General features: G+C 50.6%; 2 protein-coding genes across 16 annotated transcripts in view; both read right to left on the minus strand.

Annotated features, from left to right (window-relative positions):
• MAPK8IP3 (mitogen-activated protein kinase 8 interacting protein 3) overlaps positions 1-926 on the minus strand; it is a 46,996-nt gene extending 46,070 nt beyond the window's left edge. For all 15 annotated transcript variants that reach the window (XM_034670647.1, XM_034670649.1, XM_034670645.1 and 12 more), the window contains exon 1: positions 455-926. In XM_034670647.1, coding sequence (XP_034526538.1) covers positions 455-772 — 318 coding nt within the window. In that variant the 5' untranslated portion in view covers positions 773-926. The remainder of the gene's footprint in view (positions 1-454) is intronic.
• Positions 927-4,151: 3,225 nt separating this feature from the next.
• The window catches only part of JPT2 (Jupiter microtubule associated homolog 2), a 12,549-nt gene continuing 2,758 nt past the window's right edge, over positions 4,152-13,942 (minus strand). The window contains exons 2-4 of the mRNA XM_019800682.2: positions 11,075-11,217; positions 7,693-7,741; positions 4,152-6,838 (exon numbers count right to left, since the gene is read on the minus strand). Coding sequence (XP_019656241.1) covers positions 6,651-6,838; positions 7,693-7,741; positions 11,075-11,217 — 380 coding nt within the window. The 3' untranslated portion in view covers positions 4,152-6,650. The remainder of the gene's footprint in view (positions 6,839-7,692; positions 7,742-11,074; positions 11,218-13,942) is intronic.

A 13,942-nucleotide genomic window follows, 5' to 3' on the forward strand; every position in this document is an offset into this window, starting at 1 on the left:
TCTCCCCTAAGTGTTTACATCAGTCACCAAACTCATCCATGGCCCAGACCTCGGAAACACTGAACCAGGGACAAGGGAAAGGTCTTGTGACAACACATTGCTTCCAGCCGCAGAAACGTAAGATGAGATATCCCTTTTTCTAGCTGGATTTAGAACTGCACCAGCCAAAGACAGTAATGGGGGTCCATCTAGGAAGCGGGTTTGCTCACACACACACACACACGGGGAAGAACGGACGTCTGGAAGGAGAGGTGGGTATCGGGGAGGAAGGGAGGCCTAGTCTGAGGTTCGGGGCGCTGAGGCTGCAGGCTCCTCCGCTGCCAGCGGCTGCGGGGTGGAGCAGGGGGAGAGGCAGAGAATTCCGGGGCGGAGCAGGGAGGGCGTCGGTCGGGGGCTCCGGGGCCGGAGCGTGTGTGTGGAGGCGGTAGGGGGCTCGCAGGCCCGGCCCACGCACCTCCTCGGCCTGCTTGCGCAGCGCCTTCTCCCGCTCGTACTGGGTGAGCAGCTGCTCGTTGTCCTCGCGCAGCAGCTCCAGCTCCACCTCGTGCTCCTGGTTCTCGCTGAGCACCGAGTCCAGGTTCTCCAGCACGTTGACCACGAGCGGCATGAGCTCCTTGACCACCTCCTCGTCGTAGCAGTGGATGAGGCGCTCGAACTCGCGGTAGATGGAGCCCGCCAGGCCCGACACCCGCTCCGACATCACCGAGCCGGAGCAGTAGTCGTCCTGGTACACCACCACGCCGCCGCCCTCGTCCATCTGGATCTCCATCATCGCGGCCACCGCCGCCGCCAGCGCGGCCCGCTGTCCGCCGGCGCGCCCGCCCGCCCCGGCCGCCCGTAGTCCGCAGGCCCGCGGCCCGTCGCCTCCGCCCCGCCGCAGCCTCAGCCGCTGTCGCCTCAGGGCTCAGACGCCGCCGCCGCTGATGTTGCTGCAGCTGCTGCTGCTACTGCCGCTGCTGCCGCCGCCGGCGAGGCTGCGCCCGTCAGTCAGCGGCCGGAAGTCCTGCTGCCCGGAAGTCCCGCCCGAGCCCCGCGCCGCCGCGCCGCTAGGGGTCGCGGGGCCCGTGACGTAGACGTAGGTCGCCCCCGGGACGGAAGCTCGGCCCAGCGGGGCCGTAGGACTTCCGGTCCGGCTCCGGTCCGGCTCCTGTCTGGCGATGCCCGCGGGCGCCCGACCCCTTCCGCGGTCCCCACAGCTCTCTTGACTCCGGCCCTGTCGGGTGACACGGCGTGTGCCCCAGGGGCGTGAGAGCGCGGCCGCCACGCACTCGCCCCCCCCCCGCCCCGGAGGTCCGGGTGAAGGGCAGCCGCCCATCTCGCCCCCAGTCCGAGCCGGAGCCAGTCACCCAGGCCGCTGCGGAGTGTCCACTTCAGTGGCTGTATTTTACATTTGTGACCTGCTTGATCTACGGCCTGCGTCTTGATAAGCTCGGTATCTACCCCTTTCGGCCACTTCTGCGAAATCTCCTTAGCAAGCTTTATTCTGAATCTCGTAGTCACGGCGTGTAAGCCCGTGCGGGTCTGATTGTGCCGTCTGTTGTGGCGGCTGACTCCCGCTGCGGCTGCGCCGCCCTGCCCTTCCTACTAGGATCCCTTGGAACTTGGTGGGAATCCTTCGAAGCCTGCATTTCGAGTTGCTCCGGACGGATTTGCATTTTCTTTCATCAGCGTTAGAGGACACCATCAACCCACAACTTTCAGGCTGGGGCCACCCCGGTAGTGCTAATTCGGATTTAAAACACACAGGCTTGTCCTAGCTTAATGCCAAGAGAGATGCTGTTACCCCAGGTTTCTACCTAATGAAATGCTTCAAGGTCAGTTCATCCTAACCTGATTGCAGCAAATCAGTGAACCCTCCTGCAGATGATGCCCTAAACACTATGACACCAACGCTCTCCTGTGACCTAATTTGCTCTATGGGTGGCTGCACACCCGCTCCGTTAAGAGACAAACCAAGCTTCCATCTCAGATTCAGATGATCTGGATTTTGATGCTGGCTAAGTGACTCAATCATCCCAAATTTCATTTCCAAACAGCCTAAAAATATTACCAAGCTCCTGGGAAAGTTATGAACATTAATAAACTAATCTGTGAAAGAGACTTAGTCTAGCTCTAGTCAATACTAAGCATGCAACATAGAATTATTAGGTTCATTCTCAAGATGGTTAGCTAGGACAAACAGGCATGTTAAATTTTTCCCGGTGAGTTACAAAGAAAGCTTACGAGTGCTTTGGGGTAATGTTTAAGACATGCCTTAGGCCTTTTTTCAGAAACATGACCCCTTTGAATCCCTTAAGGGCCAACTATAGTCACGCAGCCCCCACTGTGAGAGGCCAACTGACTTCGCCTCCAACCTCATTGATTTTTATTACTAACATAACTGGGCACATTTACTTGAAATTGGCTAAAACAAAACAAAGTTTTAACACGTTGGTATGCTAGACAACTCCCGATGCTAACTGAAGGCTGCAGCTAGCACGCTTGAGCACTCAGCCCACCTAAGCTGGAGATTGCTTTAAAACCAGACTTGCTTCCAGGTTTTTGGAGATACGCATTTTTTTTCTCACTACAGGACCCTAAAATACAAAACGAGAACACAGGTTTCAAATGTTCCACTTGAGCCTGGCTCTGTAAGTGGATGGCGTGCTGGACTTCCAGGAGCGCACCTGCTGCGATGAGCTCTGGGTAACGTATGGAAATGTTGACTCCCATACTGTACACCTGAAGCTAACAGTACACTGTATGGTAACTAACTGGAATTTAAATAAAAACTTAAAAAAAGGTCTAATTTAATTTGCTAGAGTCACGTAGGTCCCTGTAACATCCCCCTCAATTCTTCCTACGCTAAATGTTGATGGCACTTCGTAGTCACATATAAAACAGGAGTATTTCATTCATGATCTCCAAGAATGCTAAGGATTAAGATACCATGAGAAGAAATGACCTGGATAACCGAGGAGGAATATACACCCTCGCCAAGCGTGGAAAATAGGAACACACTGTCGAAAGAGCCTTTCTGGAGAAAGCACAGGACGTGAAACAGCAGCCCTTTCACACTTGTTGTTCACCCCTCACTGTGACTGTAACCTAGGTGGAGCTACTTTGTTCTTGTCCTTCCAGGCGTGGCCACTGCCTAGCTCCTGGAGGCAAGTGGGTTGTGACTCTCCTGGCCCAAACTGGCCTATGGCGGGAGCTGTGCAACGTTGCCAGCGCCTAGCCCAGGCGATCTGCACTCAAACATGCTTTCAGATGAACAAATGAAGACGGAGTCAGGTAGTGTATTTTTTTTTTTTTTTATTAGAGAGAATGAGTTCACAGGAGCGAGCGGGGTGGGGGGGAGAGAATGTCCAGCAGACTCCCCGCTGAGCGTGGAACCCAACATGGCACTCCATCCCATGACCCTGAGATCATGACCTGAGCCAAAATTAAGAGTTGGAAGCTTAACCGAGCCACCCAGGTGCCCCTGTCAGTTTCTTTCTCCTCTGCTGTTCTGTTGTTGGCCCTGGTCCAGCAGTTAGAATGCTGTGCAGCCTCCTATGGGACAGAGGTAGGTGTGTGTGTGTGTGTGTGTGTGTGTGTGTGTCTGTCTGTCTGTCTGTCTGTCTCCAAGCAGGTGGTCTGACCGGTTTCATCATGTTAGATCCACATAATGCATAGATATTGTTTGCTTTTAGGACATGAACGTACCCAATATATAAGAGGAAAAGATATTCAATCTGTGCTTTCTCTATAGGGTTTTAACCTACAGGCAAACCAGAAGCTTAGCACCTCATCTACTCATTACCAGGCTTGTTACTGGAGTTTCAGAGCCCACTCAGAGACAAGGTCAATACCTTCAGTTCTTTAGGAAAACAAATGGTGTAGGAGAAAAAGGAATCATTACCTTTAACTTACAGAAATCCAAAAGAACACTGGCATATTCCTGCTCATTTTACTCAAAGCTAAGTCTTTGGTTTCCCAATTTAAAAACCAAAAATCTGTAATTGAGATTAGTTTGGGCGTCCTCTGGCTAAGTGGAAGAAAAAAAAAAAAAAAGCCAACGCCTTCACCAGAGAAAACCTGTAAAGAGAGGAGTAGGGCTCAGGCACTGTGGAGAAGGGATGTTGAGGAAAGCACATGGGGACATGCACACCAAGAACCGACAAGCAAAGACTGAGTACATGATTGCTAAGTTTAATTCAACCGTTATACCCCATCCTGCCTTGTAAAGACAACAAAATGCCCCTATCAAAACTACATTGTGATGTGAGTACAGGTTTCTTGTTTTTGATTCAGCTCTAGAAAAAAGTTGGCACCAAATGCACATAAAAAAAGTTTTAAGGCTTAATAAAAATACAGACTAATAATTTCAAAATGCAGCTTAGAGGTTGAGAACAGGATGCTGAGTTAATGGATTTCCAAATACAGGCAGTCCCCGATGTATAGAGCATTTTCCAAATATAAACAGCCACCTCCATCGGGTGCAGAAAGTCCTCTCCGGCTTCTCCCAGACTACCAGGCACTCTAAACCCACCTCTATGGCCCCAGGGAGGGAAGGCTGGGGAGAGAAGGCAGGCAGGGCATGTCTGCAGCGCGCAGACGCTCCTGCTCCAGTTCTCCTTTGCCTCCATCCCCACCTCTGCTCCCCATCCCCACCCAAGATCCCTGCTGGTGCACAAAACTGGGTGGACAGCGAGGGCAGAAGCGAAGCCACAGGACCCAGTAGCATAATGTCACGGTTCCTGGCAACCCAATTTGGCACCCACAGATCATTTTCTTGCATATTAAAAACCACAACAAAAGTCATAAATGGTAGTTTGTTTCTACCATTAGAATGTTACATTGTTAAGCAAAAGTTACCATGTTTGGACTTAAACCCTAACTACCATTTATGACATTTTCTAATGGGGGTCAAAAAATGCTCTGAATTCCAAACAACTTTCCTGTAAGTGGCCATTTGAAGGGGAGAGACAGGAAGTACTTCAGAGAGTCACATGGAAAGATTTTCTTGCCTCCCAAGTGAACAGGGCAGTTAAAAGGGGGAAAACGAACGGTCTTTGGTTGACAAAGCCAAGTGCAGGCCCTTCCCACTGTGCCAGGTGTAAGAAGCGGAGCTCGGCAGGCAGCTCCTGCAGGCACTTAAGTGTCTAGGCCACTGTGGGTGCGATGAAACAGAGCGTTGTTGCTTTTCTAAATTCCAATGATGCAGGTATTTTTAGCACCTAGCATTAGCTTTGTAGGCACTCATACCAAATGTATCCCACCCACAGCCTGTCCTCTGTTAACTGCTGGTCCAACATGAGTGAGGTTTAAGAATGGAGATTGTAGCCCTGTAGGGGCCAACTGGGAGAAACTTTGCCGGCCGGGCCAAAAGACTCCGGCCAGCCCATTATCTTTGCCAACAAGCAGCATGGAATCAGCCAGTTGAGACTTTGATGACAAACTACTTAATTTTCTGGCTCAAGGTCTCCAGGTTTCTTCTGGAAACTGAATATGGTCCAGAGGTTCTGCAAAGCTTTATAAAGAGCAGTTAAGCAAAGTTTCTTCCTCTCGGTTGTACCTGAGCAACTGACTTTTTCCTAAAAAGGTGTCAGAAACAGGGCAGAGTCAACAGTCACTTCTGTAAAGCTGGTATTTTAGAAAAGCTCTTTAGATATTAAAGATTCAAACTGAAGAGCCCAAGGTTCTGAAGCATCTCTTCTTCCCACGGTCAGTAGGAGTAAAGACGTAGGAAGGATTTCAGTGACCGCACTGCCTGGATGCATGTGGACAGTTCTACAGTGGCAGGAGTCGGGGGTGGGGGCTTGCCCAGGAAGAACTGTGGCTTGAGAAGGGAGCTGTCTGCATCCCTGGAGACGGGCACAGGCCTAGACGGGAGGCCGCTGAGGAAATAGGGAACAGCCTGGGAGTGAAAGGCAGAGATTCCTACGTAAGATCTGGCCAAGCTTTTAGACGGCAGAAATGGAGCACCTCAGAGGACCAGGGCACAAAATCTTTCCGTAAAGCATGAGACTGAGAACGAGTTTTTGGTTTTTGTTGACAGCTGCCGGGGACAAGCAACCGAGGTGTCTCGGGAAGCGTGCAGAGAACACACTGGGGCTGACTGGAAAGGAGGCACCAGGGGCCTGTGGAGGCCATCCCGGGGATGGAAGCTGTCCCATGGTGAACGCGGTGAGGACCTGAGGGGCCAGCCAGAGACCCCCAATTCCCACCAGCAGTGTTTCAGCCTGTGCCTCGCTTCTCGAGCCCACAGCAACACACAGGTTGTTTCTTATTTTCTTGCCAAGGCTTTAAACTTCAACTCCACTGCGGTGTTAGTGATTCCCGGACCCCCGGTCGGCCAGAAGAGTGCCGGTGCGGCGAGGCTGTGGGCAGCCCCACGCCACCAGGCCTCGGCGTGGCCTTGCACCACCTGCCCCCACATCCCTCGTAGAGTCCCCCCACATCTGCAGTTAATTGTGAGTCCCATTTTATCCCCATTAGGACAGGTGTCTCGGCAGCTGCAAGGTGAGAACCCCCGGCTCTCTGACGGCAGTGGGGCCCGAGCAGCGGCTTCAGCTGCACAGCAGACCCTCTCCCCACCCGGCTCCTTTGGGCTAAAAGAAACTAGAGTATTTGAAATCCTATCTCTCCGGGTTCTTGTCTGGCTACAGGTGAAGCAGCAGCCCCTCTTAGTAGAAGGAGAGACTGGATTTGCCTCCAGGCGGGTTGAGGACTTTGTTATGAGAGCGAGGCCGCGGGCCCAACCTGGGCTCATGGCTGTCACCCGTGGGCATGGGCACCGGCTGCGGGGCACAGCCTGCTTCTCCAGGGCCTCCCTTCTCACCCGGCTCTTCTCTGGGCGATGTGCTCGTTGCAGCTGTGGAACAAAGTCAGCATGCCATCCCGTTAGAGGCGGCCCATGAACCACACAGGCCAGCTGCGTGTATGGAGTCTGTGGCCCAGAGCAGTGCACAGAGCAAGGCTTCCAGCACGTCCCAGGAAGACTGATTAGCAGAGGCCGTTCCTGAGCTGGGCACAAAGCTGGGACTTTGTACTATAAACTCCTTGACAAATTCCTAATAAGCTGATTCTTTTACAGTGCTTGTGGGACCCCATTCCCCCTTCTTCCACCTCAAGAATAAATAACAAACTCTCAACTGGAACATGAAGAGAAGGAGCTCATCTCAACTGGGGACCTAACAAGCTGAGGCAAGGCCTGCTGACGCTCCTCCTCAGACTTTCGAATGAGCAAGTACCCATGTGTCTTGGTTGTCAATTGAAGGAGTGGTGACTCACAGCTCACCCAGCTAGGAAAGCAAGGCGGGACTCAGAGCCTGACAGCCAGCACACCCCTCCCCTGGCAGCTCTCCCACCACATGCAGGCCGCTCGGTCTCCCTTCTCACTCTGCACCCCTCTTGCTCTTCCTATGCCCCCTTCTCCTGCATCAGTGCTGCCTGTGCTACCCTTTGCCACAGATTCATTACAGGCTTCGGATCCCTGCTCTTCATGACATGACATCAGCTTCTAGAAGAGGACCCCCTGGTTGTGGACCTAGGCTGACCACCAATGCCAAGGGAAGAAAGGCTGGTGGTGACCAGCTGGGAGGTTTTCACCCAACATAACTGAGCCCATTTCCCTGGCCTTCTTCAAATACCGCGTATCCTCTTGGCAACAGACATGACCTTGCTTGTTTTTGTCAGGCCTGGAAGGGGCACCAAACAGCAGCTCACCTTTAGGGGCCGATTTTGGGTCTTCTCCTTCACACAAGAACACGTGGTCCTGCAACAAGGGAAACCCCAGGTCAGTATGTGACGCAGACATTTTACCCTCATCCAGATGGATGATGAAAATCAGGGCACAAATGGGTTTGTTTACGTTAACTTTTAAACATCTTTTACTGCGGACAATTCTAACCATGAGCAAAGTGGAGGGAGCAGTGCCATGAACCCCCCCGGCCTGTGGCGGCAGCCATGACATGAGCTCAGCGCCACCCAGATCTCAGCCACGCCTCCAACCACAGCTCCTCCACCCCTTGGGCGAGTATTTTAAAGCTAATCTCAGATATTTCAATTACCCACTAATATTCCAATTTAAAAATGTCCTTTAGGGGCGCCTGGGGGTCTCAGACAGTTACCCATCCTACTCTTGATTTTGGTTCCAGTCATGATCCCAGGGCTGTGGAATTGAGCCCCGCATGCACACATGCACTCTTTCTGTCTTTCTCTCAAATAAATAAATAAAATCTTAATTAAAAAACAGTCCTTACAAAAAGCCCATAAGCGTAACAGCACACTCACAACGGCAAAACGTAATGCTACCTCACGCCGGGTCGAATTTGAAAACATCAGCGTGTGTTCACGGTCCGTCCACGCTGTAGTGTCATCTTTATTCCTTTTCGTGGCCGAGTAATATCCACTTACGTGTTTATAACACGTTCTGTTTATCGGCCCGTCCACCAACGGACACTGATTGTTTCCACGAACGGTGCTGCCGTTAAAACAGGTGTCCAAGTTACCTGTTTGAATTACTGTTCTCCATGTTCTGGGTATAGAGCTAAGAGTGAAGTTACTGGATCGTACGGTAAATTCTGGGTTAACTATGTCAGAAACTGCCCAACCGCCTCCCCCTGGGTGCACTCCCCGCAGCCAAGGCTGAGGGCACCTCTTCCTTCCTGCTCGTTGTGACGACAGCCCCCCAGTGGATGCAAACTGGCAGCTCATCGTGGTTCATATCTGCATTTCCCCCAAGCATCTAAGAATGGTGAGCATCTTTTCACGTGCTTATTGACCATCTGTAGGTCTTCTTTGGGGAAACATCCATTCAAGTCCTTTGTGCATCTCTGAACCAGGTTATCATTTTGTACCTGAGCTTTGGGGGTTCCTTACATATTCTGCAGAGTAAGTCTTTTTTTTTTTTTTTTTAAAGACTTTATTTATTTATTTGACAGAGACAGCCAGCGAGAGAGGGAACACAAGCAGGGGGAGTGGGAGAGGAAGAAGCAGGCTCCCAGCAAAGGAGCCTGATGTGGGGCTCGATCCAGGACTCCGGGATCACGCCCTGAGCCGGAGGCAGACGCTTAACGACTGAGCCACCCAGGTGCCCCTGCAGAGTAAATCTTTATCAGATAATAGGATGTGTAAATATTCTCTCCCACTCTGTGGACTGTCTTTTCATTCTCTTCAAGTGCATAGTGATGCACTTAAGTTTAAAATTTTTAAAGATTTTATTTTTAAGTCTTCTCTATACCCAACATGGGGCTCAAACTCACAACCCCAAAATCGAGAGTCTCATGCTCCATGGACTGAGCCAGGTAGGTGACCCCAGAGTTTTACATTTTATGACGTCCAATGTATTTATTTTAAATCTTGTTGCCTGTGTTTTAGGGTCACATTTAATAAACTCCTGCCAAAACCACTTCAAGACTGAAAAATTGGGGCGCCTGGGTGGTTCAGTAGGTGGAGGGTGTCAACTCTTGATCTTGGGGTCGTTGAGTGTGAGCCCCACATTAGGTGTAGAGATTAGATTACTTAAACATAAAATCCTAAAAAAACCAAAACAAAACAACAAACAAACCAACAACAACAGGAAAGACTGTGAAGAATTGCCCCTGTATTTTCTTCTAAGAATCTTAGGGTTTTAGCCCTTCAATGTACATCTCTGATCTGTCTTAGTTGACTCCTGTGCCCCATGTGAGCTAAGGGTGCACCTTCTCTCTTGGGCACACGCATGTCCGTTGTCCCAGCACTGCTTGTAGAAGAGACTGGCCTTCCTCCATCGAACGATCCAGGCGTCCGTGCAGAAGTACCACTTACACACAGATGTGAGTATGTATCTGCCGGCTCTCCATCCTACTCCAGCGGACTATCGGTCTGTCCTTAATGCCAGCATTACAGTGTTTGGACTGGAGCTTTGCAGTGAGTTCTGAGACTGGGCAATGAGAGGCCTCCAACTCTGTTCTTCACTGTTAAGCTGGCTATTCAGGGTCCCTTGAGATTCCTCATGAATTTTAGGATAGGTCTTTCCACTTAAAAAAAAAAGGGGGGGGGGAACCAAACCAAACCATATGGCTGGGACTTTGATAGGGACTGTATTCTTCCCCTCCCCACCTTTTTTAGGGGTTGGGGGGAGGGATAGAGAATCCCAGGCAGACTCCCTGCTGAGCACACAGCCCAAAGTGGGACTCGATCTCACAAACCTGAGATCATGACCTGAGTGGAAGTGAAGAGTTGTACACTTAACTAACTGAGCCACCCAGGCGGCGGTAAGAACTGTGTTTTTTAAATCTCGTTTTAATCATCAGGGTTACTGACTGCCCTCTAGTGACTGCTATATGAAGTCCTCTCTTTTGCATTACTCAGACCGAATCCCTGTGGCGTCAATCAATATGACGGTTGGTCTGATTTGGGCCTGGTTTTTTGACAAGAATTTAAAGGTGGGCTATGACATTCTATAAGGAGGTAATTTTTGGTTGTCTCTCATTTTGTGAAGTCAGCCACTGATGCTCATTGTTGAGATCCAGGACTTTATTACAAGCCGGCAAAATGGCGATATTTGAATTCTGCTATTCCTTCTTCATTTGTGGCTGAGCACCCCTCTAAAGGAAACACTCCCTCAGCAGCAAGCAGTCCCCCGAGGCGCGGCTCACACGGAGATGCCGGCAAATGCTGTACTCTGTTCTCTGGCATTCTCCAAGCCACAAATCAGTCTTTACAAGTATTATTATGAACCCAAGAATTCTAAATACTGGCTTAATTTTCATCCAATGCAATTAGCATACTTACTGATGACGACTAGAAATTTTACGAGATGTTCAATCTCATAGCTTGAGCACCATGAGAGCAGCAGCCCATCAGCAGGGGGTAGTCGTCACCTCCACCCACACTGAGGCCAGCATCCCCAGGCTTCATTCATCACGAGCCTGGAGTGCGCTTCTCCGCTGACTCAGGGGAGCTGTGAAACTCCATGACTAAGGACTGCATTCAGCAAAACCAACGTCACCCACTCTGCCTCTTCCTGGTAACGCTGCACCTGCCTTAGAGACTTTTCAAGGAGTACTTTGATCAATTTCCGTTTCTCCTACTGTCACGTCTGCTGCCTGAACGTAGCCCATACCTTGGGTTTGTTTGGGTGTGCCAAAGGTGAAGTGGCAGCAACTGGGGACCCAAAAATATCACTGGTCTTCCCGCCAGGTGGGTTCAGACGCTGTCGAGTCCGCACAGGTGTGGATTCGTCAAAGATACCGCTTCCTTTCCCCCCTGTAGAAACAATTACATAACAGTGAGAAACCCAGAAAAGCTGCCTGGTGCCACCCTCCACCTTCATTACTTCAGAGACCTCCCCTCACAGGGATACCCAGTGCCAGTCCCTAGCTCAGGCCAACAAGGAGGGGGTGATCAGGTTGATGAGGGCCCCTAAAGACGTACATCAAAACCAACCCCTTTATCGAGGGGCCTGTGCGGACCTTCATTTCTGGAAGCTGACCTGGGCTGGCCTCTAGAGGCAAGACAATAAGATGACACAAAACAGCATTTCCCTGGGCGCCGGGGTGGCTCAGATGGTTAAGCATCTGCCTTCAGCTCAGGTCATGATCTCCAGGTCCTGAGTCCAGCCCCATGTCGGGCTCTCAGCTCAGCAGGGAGTCTACTTCTCCCTCTGCCTCTCCCCTTGCTTGTGCTCTGTCTCTCTCTGTCTCTCTTAAATGAATAAATAAAATATTTAAAAAAAAACAACACAAAAAACCCCCAGCATTTCCCTTTTAGAACTTACTTAACCTTGAACTTGTGTTGTCCTGTTGAAGAATCTTCTTCATTAAGCTCATGCAAAGTTCTTTATGTTAAAAGCAAAAAGCTGTTGCATTTTTAGGCCAGATAGATAGAGGTGAACTGAACACCACGCCATATTCAAGGCAAACCTGTCATCTGGAAAGCAACACCTATTAGTCCTTCTGACCTCATTCTGGCCGAAACTCCCAGTGACAACTAGACATGTCAGCAAAGTACAGACACATGACACCCTACAGTGCAACTCCAGGTGATCTGATGAGCCATACTGAAAACATGCATCTAACACGTAACTTCTCATAAACTGGTGAGTCTGGCCAGACATCAAAATCGACGCCCAGATGCCTCCATTAAGCAGAAAGACGGCCGCCACACAACACCAGCTGACATCTCTTCACTTGGCAAACGCCAGCACCTTTCCGCAGAGAGCTGTGCTAACGGAGGTGGGCTGCCCGTCATGGCCCCGGGGCACCAAGGACTTACAGTCTTACAAGAGGAAAGGAGATGCATTCCAATAACTAGCTAGACGACCACACACGAATTAGTTGGCCATTCCGTGCCCCCAGATGCTCAACTGTAGAAAGGGCAGAACGAAAAGACCTGCCTCACAGGTCCTTTCAATGACTCATCATAGTTCATATATCGAATGGTTAGAATGATGCCAGGGACATAAATGCTCGATAAACATTCACTGCATTTTCCACATGCTCATAAAGAAACATCTCCTGGACGTATATACTGCTCACTGAAAAAAGGCAGAAGATAATCTGCACAGTGTGCAATGTTTTAATATAAATGGAGGGGGTATTCTCACTAACCTGTATATGAATAAATGAGTGGCTACCCCCCCCACCCCGAATGTTTGTGTGCACAGGACGCGGGGACACACGGGCTCTGTGGGATTCAGGACTGCCTGGCATGTCCTTTCTCAGAGCTTTAAAGTTCGCTTACTGTTTTCATGAGCGCTCGTTGCAAGCAGTCACTTCCTGGCTATAATCGCCCACACCGCTAAGACAGAAACACGAGCACGCAGGAACAACCTGGACGCCCAGCTCCCTGTGGGCCCCACGAGGAAGGGCTCCATCCGGGGTTCGAGGTAGGGCTCCATCAGGGGTTCATGCTCTCGCTTGCCTTCAGACCCACCCTGAGGGCCCCCGCAGCCAGGGTGGACCGTAAAACAGAGTGGCCTCTGGGACGCAGCCTCGCGGGGACACGGAAAGCAAGCCTGGCGAGGACTGGAACAGAGCTCAGGAAGCAATCCTTCCGGGGCAGGAGAACAATGTGCGGGGCTGCCTGCACAGGGGATGCAGGCACACTCGTGTCATCCTGGTGCCCACACACCTCACCCTCCCAGGACCCACAGGCCCAGGCTGGAGATGCCCACACACCACAGCGCTGGGCTGCCAGGTGGAGCCCCTGTGCGGTCACTTGCCGACTCTGAGCCCAGACAAGTGGCTTGAACCTTCTCGCCTCCACCCATTAACTCTAAGGAGGTCGTAAGCAACAAGAGTACGGACGTAGGGCCACTGGTGACATAAGCTAGTGAATGCACGTCAAGTGGGCAGAGCAGTGCCTGGCAGAGTCGGCCCTCAGTGATGCTGCTGGGCTGCCATCAGCAAAAACAGCTCCACCACAAAGTGGAGAAAACTATGGCTTCAGGTCATCCCATACTGCGCTGTTTCTGGCTGTGCTACAAAGGCCTAAGTAAATTCTCTTAAAAACGTGCATTCTGTCTTTTTAAAAAATGGCAAATCAAAGTAACTCAATTTGAAGTTTTTGGCTAAAGACACTACTCGTTAAAAAATTATTTTTAAGTTATGAAACACAACACAAATTCTCCTTAGACACAATAATCACAAATAACAAAGCAAACGCCCGGGTAACTACCACTACAGTGTACAGAGCACACTGGGCCCCCAGAACCGGGGTGTCCTTGCCCGCACCCCAGGTCACAGGCGCCTGCATTTCCTACAGACCTCAAACTTGTTATTGTTGGTCTATTTTTACTGTGTGTATGTCCCACTCGAAACGACGTTAGTTCTATCCCCATACTTTATAAAAGTACTTTATAAAAGGAATCACCCTGCACGCCTGCCTGTCAGTCAACATTTTACCTGAAAGATGAACTCAACTTTGAAGAAGGAAAACGTACTCAATTCAGTCATAAAGATAAATTCAAGATATGCTTTTTTTTTTTTTT

The sequence above is a fragment of the Ailuropoda melanoleuca genome, chromosome 10 (genome assembly GCF_002007445.2).
Source record: "Ailuropoda melanoleuca isolate Jingjing chromosome 10, ASM200744v2, whole genome shotgun sequence".
In the NCBI taxonomy this organism is placed as follows: domain Eukaryota; kingdom Metazoa; phylum Chordata; class Mammalia; order Carnivora; family Ursidae; genus Ailuropoda; species Ailuropoda melanoleuca.